This window comes from Vanacampus margaritifer, chromosome 19 (assembly GCF_051991255.1).
Source record: "Vanacampus margaritifer isolate UIUO_Vmar chromosome 19, RoL_Vmar_1.0, whole genome shotgun sequence".
Lineage (NCBI taxonomy): Eukaryota > Metazoa > Chordata > Actinopteri > Syngnathiformes > Syngnathidae > Vanacampus > Vanacampus margaritifer.
This window is the reverse complement of record NC_135450.1, coordinates 16,163,062-16,169,071: the sequence shown is the minus strand read 5'-3', so window position 1 is coordinate 16,169,071 and position 6,010 is coordinate 16,163,062. Positions and strand designations below refer to the sequence as shown.

The 6,010-nt window shown below is 45.6% G+C and overlaps 1 protein-coding gene across 3 annotated transcripts; it reads right to left on the bottom strand.

Moving 5' to 3' along the window:
* Positions 1 to 138: 138 nt before the first annotated feature.
* Positions 139 to 5,550, bottom strand: gpatch2 (G patch domain containing 2). Of its 3 annotated transcripts, none has more exons than XM_077552370.1 (10): positions 5,379 to 5,550; positions 4,226 to 4,469; positions 3,550 to 4,109; positions 3,317 to 3,381; positions 2,983 to 3,174; positions 2,304 to 2,400; positions 2,190 to 2,244; positions 2,051 to 2,115; positions 1,881 to 1,969; positions 139 to 1,327 (listed from the first exon to the last, which is right to left on the bottom strand). In XM_077552370.1, exons 1-10 carry the CDS (start codon positions 5,426 to 5,428, stop codon positions 1,158 to 1,160), a joined length of 1,587 nt encoding a protein of 528 aa, XP_077408496.1. In that variant the 5' UTR covers positions 5,429 to 5,550; the 3' UTR covers positions 139 to 1,157. The 3 variants fall into 3 exon arrangements, with proteins under 3 accessions (XP_077408496.1, XP_077408497.1, XP_077408499.1); XM_077552371.1 differs by having other exon boundaries at positions 2,190 to 2,229; positions 5,379 to 5,548; XM_077552373.1 differs by lacking the exon at positions 5,379 to 5,550 and adding an exon at positions 5,194 to 5,341.
* Between the last annotated feature and the right edge of the window lie 460 nt (positions 5,551 to 6,010).

The following is a 6,010-nucleotide window of genomic DNA, read 5'->3' as shown; positions in this document are numbered from 1 at the left end:
TGCGAGCACTTAACATGAACAGCAGGAGGGACGGAGGATTCCGCAATTGCAAGAAATGAGACGCATGAAGAAACAAATGTCTGAATTCATTTCGTTTGGGTCAAATTGCATTGGAGAAGAATCAGCTCTGTCCTCCACTTGGTGTCAAGTCACTTTATTGGACCTCTCCTGTACAAATGAACATCTTTTTCTAACAGATCATGATCACAAACAGTCACATTGACTTCCACAAGGGCGGCAATCAAAATAATAATAGTCATTTTAAAGGAATACAAAAAAGAAAAAAAACATGATTAGAATTCTTCGGTCTTGTATCGATTTCAATTGTAATCCAATGCACAATCTTGTAGGTAACTTGCTAGTTTAAAACGCCACTAAAACCGGCTACTTTTTTTTACTACTTTAATTTTTACAATAACTATCATTAAAGCTGTTCTAAATTTAAAAAAAATAATAATAATTTATGCCAAATAGTACAACATACATTTACCTTGATGAGCAAAACAGAGTGACATGCATCCATCCATAAACTATCACTTCATGACACCAAAATAACCTTTAAAGGGTTACTTTTACTCATTTGGCCATTTTCAGCAGTAAGAAGTTCATATTTTGTCTATAATTCATTTGATACCTTCATTATTTTCCATGTACAATAATACCTTTAAAAACACATTCTGTCGACCAATCGTGGCTCAGCGTGCGAACGTCACATGACCAAAGCCAGAAAAGCGGTGACTGGTTGCTACTTGAGCACCTGTGATGTCATTTTCAGTCAACAGTAAGTGGCAAAAAAATGTTTACGTTTTTAAAGGTTTTATTTGTACATGGGGGAAAAATTAAAATACGGACTTTTTATTGGCAAAAATGGCGAAATGAGTCAAGTATCCCTTTAAATACGCTCCAGATTGTGCGCAGCATCAGACATTTCACTGACCTGCGTACTTCAAGCTGGAGTTCGCCAGCGGCTCATTTATCTGGTGGCCTGACGCTTGTTTACTGAGGCAGAAAAGGTCATAAAGATGTCTTCCAACGCGGGGGGGGTTCAGTCTTGGCTTCGGCTCACTTGCGTCTCCCCAATATGGGAAATCCATTATCTTCCCACAGATTCTCCTCACGCAGCTTTGAGGTGGCAGAACGAGTTGACTCTTTGGCGGTCAGTTGAAGCCCAACCCCGCGCCCTTCGGTCTCTGCAGGGCCCGGATGGGCTCGGTGATGCCCCGCCCGTCGGGGCCCAGGCCCGCGCCCGGGCTCCATCCCATGCTCTGCAACATGCGGTTGCCCAAATTTGTGTCGGGAATGGGCGGCACGTTCTCGCCCACCACCGCTGAAAGCAAGATGATGTGGGGAGAACAACAGGACGGTTAATTACGGATTTGCGCTCCAGCTGGAATGTAAACGAGTCGTTAATAATTATGGAGACAAATCCTGGAGAAAGCCAATTTAAATTCACTGTGTATATTGAACATTAAACACTGGGTGAGTGTATTAATCCAGCGCGTCCATCCAGAAGAGATTGTGGTCATTTTGTTCCACCTCTTCCTAGAAGTCGAGTCACAAGAGAGGCCCTCATTACGTCTTTTAATCCTCGATTTATTTGCGTGCAGGGCTGGGTTAAGCCGCCCTCTCGTTTACACACTCCAGGGCCAAGTTACAAGAGGTTCCGGGCCAAAACTTTTTGCGTTTGTCTGCCACCTGCTCTGGCACTGTACGGCTGTGAGATGTAGGCCAGCGCGGCTGATGAGCTTATCCGACATCTTTGTGACTGACAGCTGAGTCTGGTCTGGCTAAGCTTTGTTGAGTTCGTTTTTTTTTTTTTTTTTTTTAAACCTATTGTATGCAAATGAAATGAACCAAAGTAGACATAGACATCCAAGTACCTGGGGGCATCGAGGACCCGAGGGGAGCTGCCTTCCGCCTCCGCTTGACGTCGCCCATGCACAGAGAACCGAGGTGGCCGCTCGTCTGTCTGCCAGAAGAGATACGAGGATGACGACATTTAGGAACGAGGAAGACGACGGGAACCAAGCAGCAGCTGAGGTGTCCTCACCTGTTAGCCGTTTTTACAGAGCAGCTCCTGCGATGGCCTCGTTCCGTCCGGGGGTCCCAGTGTAACTGCAGCCAGGGGAGGATAATCTTAACAAATGTCTTCGATTATCAATCTTGCGGCATGCGGCCTGAAGGCTCACCTGTCCATGTTCCTTCCTTGAGCTCGAGCTGAACCACGACCTGTTGAGGGCGACACTTAAGCCGATGTGACACAGCCAAATAAAATGTGCATTTTAAAAAGGACACTAACTCACCCGTGACCGTCGTCGAAACCCTGACCGCTGCCGCCCTGCAGCCCGTCGTCGCAGGTCCTCGGGTGTCCGTGGAGTCGGCTGAGCCGGGCCTGGAACCCTAACGGGCACACAGCACTGCTGGTAAGAAAGCGCATCTCCAAAGTGAAACAAAAAGCTGAAATCTAGCTGTTGTATTGTATTTGTATTTATGACAACATGTTATCAGCGTTACTGATAAACATTAGCTTTGATTTGCCCCTGGCGCCCCCTACTGGTAGAATCAAAAAGAGAATTTATTAAGTTATGAGCTTGTACCAAGTTTATTTTAGTTAACGGAAAAACTAAAATTCCAAAAACATTTTCGTTAACAAAATAAAATAAAATTTATAAAATGTTTTTTAAGAAAAAAAACTGAAACCACATTACTTTGTTTTGGATGATTTTAAATGTGATTTTAAGCAGATTTATTTTGACCATGGTATTTTTAAAATATTGCGCATAAGTATTTTTTTTTAAACTTAACTAATACTGAAACTAACAAACTAAATGAAAACTAAGTATTTATTAAATAAATAAAACTAATAAAAACGAACAGAACCACCCTGAAAACTAATTAAAACTAACTAAATTTAAAAACAAAAAACAAAATCAAAACTAAGTCAAATAAATATTCCCAAACTATAATAACCCTGGCTCGTACCTCTCCTGGTGTCGGGGGTCATGAGGGGGAAGGAGCCCGTAAGGATGTTGTTGAAGACCGGGTCATTCAGGTCCAGCTCTTCTGCGCCGGCGTCCCTCTCCCACCAGGGGATGACACCCGCCACCCCGCACGCGCCCCCGCTGCCCGAGCCGGGTTCACCCTCGCAAAACCAGTCGCTCTGCTCATCGTCACCTGCGAGTGATGTTTGCATATGAACGGCTGTTGAAATGTGGGGGGAAGGGAGGGGCCTTTTTCGCCGTTCCCTTATTTGTCGATGGTAGTGTCGTGTAAAGTCAGAACATGCACTTGAAACACGATCTTGAGGAGCACGTACCTTGTCGGCCTTCATCGTTGGTGTAGAGGCCGCCATCGCTGCTGTTACTCACGCTGCTGGTTTCACTGAAGCACAGAAGGACAGAACATTTTATGGTGAAATGGATGAAAAGGCAACTGAATCCCAAAAAATAATTCAGACGAATCACGTGGATTTTCATTTATTTTATATTTACATTGATGATCATCTTGAACTTTTGAAATGGCCTCTTAAGAAAAAGTGCAAACCCTCACCACCTGTCGCTCATCTCCTCATCGGAGCCCTTGTGCTCCTCTAGTTCCATTTTGTCCTTGCATCCTTCCACCAAAGACGAGACGGGCTCCTCGCTCTCCACCACCACGCCTTCATCGGCAGCCTCCGCCGCCAGCCTGTGGAGCACCATCTTCCTCTTCTTCATTCTGTTCTTCCCGCCCGCCGCCAGCAGCGGGCCGCCGCCCCCGCAGATCTCCATGGCCGCCCTGCCCTCGCCGGGGCTAAGTCGGCGGGGTCCGGCACTGGCCATGCGAGCCTTTGGGATGGACGGGGGTGCTGGCATCACAGCGGAGGGGGGTTCCGGCTCAGCAGGGGGGTCCACGGCCATTCGCTTGACCTTGCGCCGTCGCCGGAGACTGCGCATTCCGTCGGCGGACCCCAGGACGCCCTGGTCATCCGGCCACAGGGGCCTCTTGGTCCTACCCGTTTCGGACGTCTGCGGGGTTCGGCGTTTGGGGCCCAGCTGCTCGTCCGAGTCGCTGTTGTCCCGAGCGTGGGTGTTGGCAGCTGACACGCCACCTGTGCCGGCACGGTAGTCCTGCTGCAAAGTAAAAAAAAAATAATAATAAAAAAAAGGTTCATTAGAGCACTTGACACATTTATAAAAAATCTTGCTCCACTCCTGTCTTGTCGGTGGCGGTGTAAGTGATGCCTCACCTTGTGCTCTTCAACGCTGGACTCGGAGCCCTCGCTCAGGTGGCCAGTCTCCCAGGGCGGGTGCGGGTTGTCGGAGCGCCGTTTCCGGCCCCTGCGCTTCCTGGCCTGTCTCTTCAGCAGGCAGCCCACGGTCAACGCGTGGTCTCCGCCGTCGCCGAAGCCACCGCGCGCCGCCTGCTCCGAGCTCTCCTCCAGGGCTGACACCAGGTCATGGACCAGCTCGTCCATCGTCCGGCGAAAGTGCCTGAGGGGAAGATGTTTGCGTATTTTAAGTGGGATACGCATGCATTTTGTAACATTCAGTGCTAATTTGAGTGTCCGCTGTGCCTTTTGAGTGTGTATGGCTATGAAAGGTTGGGCCTAACTTAGTGAACGATGTGAGTATGAGCAAATTATAAAGTTTGCCCAATATAATATGCATTGTGAACTGCTGTTATATTGCATTTTTGACAAGATGGTGGAATTCGGAGATCGATTAAGCCAGGCAACAAATGCACTGGAATATATTTTTTAAAGTACCGGTAATTTAATTTCCCTCTTTTTTTTTTTTTTTTACAACATGTACTACTTGTTTTGACAATAAACAGCAGTCGAACGTGACCATTGTCAAGTGGACAGTCGCTGAAGGAGCCACAGACAACTGTAGACATAATAGACATTTATATTTTGATGACATTAAACCTCAAAATCACGACAATTCAACGCTATCGCTCGAGTTGGTTTAGCTGAACGCGTCATTTCCCAGAGAATTTGTATTCACAAAGACAACAGTGTAACAATAATAATAATAAACAAACGAAGCATCTCTTGTTTTGTTTTTATTAGTTTTTTTCCAGCCATATAATCAACTTGTCTTGTTAGCATCGGATGCTAGCAACACTTATAGTTACCATTTGCTCGCTTGTAACTCTTGACAGACATTTAAAAACGCAACTAAGCTCTTATCGCATCCACACAATATAACTTACGTTCATTAGTTGTCTTTAGACAAGACGCAAAAAAAAAAAAACACGACGACGACGACGAAGCTACGATGCTAACGTGATAGCACTGCTAGCTATAGCCGACCTCAGCCGGCTGCTGCTTTCAGCGTCAGACGACAACAATTTCCTTCTTTTTTTTCTTTTTTTCTTTTAACAAAATGACGACCTACCAGCCGTTCCCCGCTTTGCCGATGCTTTTTCGGTTAGCCGCGCGGAACATTAAAGCCACCGAATCCCGTGCACCTTTAACCAGAAATGACGAGTGGACATTGAAACATCACAAGCACCATCCTGACACAAAAGCGATTCCAGGAGGACAGACAACACTCAACGCAGCGATAGGTACTGGGGCCTTCACTTACCCTGGGGAAATCGGACTCTCGGAGAAATCGGTGGTTTTATGTCGAGAACATTCATTTATTTTTGTTTAACTAATACATTTCTACCTTTTTTATTTTAATAACACGTATATAAAAGTGTGACTGCATCACCTAATAATCAATCTTACGGCTTATTATTAATAATCAAAAAAGCTTTTGCTAATTTCGGAGGGCCACAAACAACCCGAGCGCAGTAGTCTTCCCTCGCCATATCACGGTTCAATTTTTTTCCCCGGTCTTACTGTATTGCAGATTTTAAATTATGCGTCTCTAATTCTTTAATACAGATTTCTGCTATACAAAATTTGCATATGAGATTTTATTTTTCTACATTGCGGGATTTTGCGCTGATCACTTCTACACACAAATGTGATTAATAAGCGTAAGGGAGGAAAGAATGAAGACAGAATGACCACGATTTG

Bases quoted from the DNA above. Each gene is read 5' to 3' on its own strand.
- gpatch2 (XM_077552370.1), bottom strand. From the start codon at position 5,428: ATGTTCCGCGCGGCTAACCGAAAAAGCATCGGCAAAGCGGGGAACGGC. The intron at 4,470-5,378 runs GTAGGTCGTCAT...TCTTCCCCTCAG, and splicing joins GGCAAAGCGGGGAACGGCTG to GCACTTTCGCCGGACGATGG. The intron at 2,245-2,303 runs GTGAGTTAGTGT...CATCGGCTTAAG, and splicing joins GGTTTCGACGACGGTCACGG to TGTCGCCCTCAACAGGTCGT.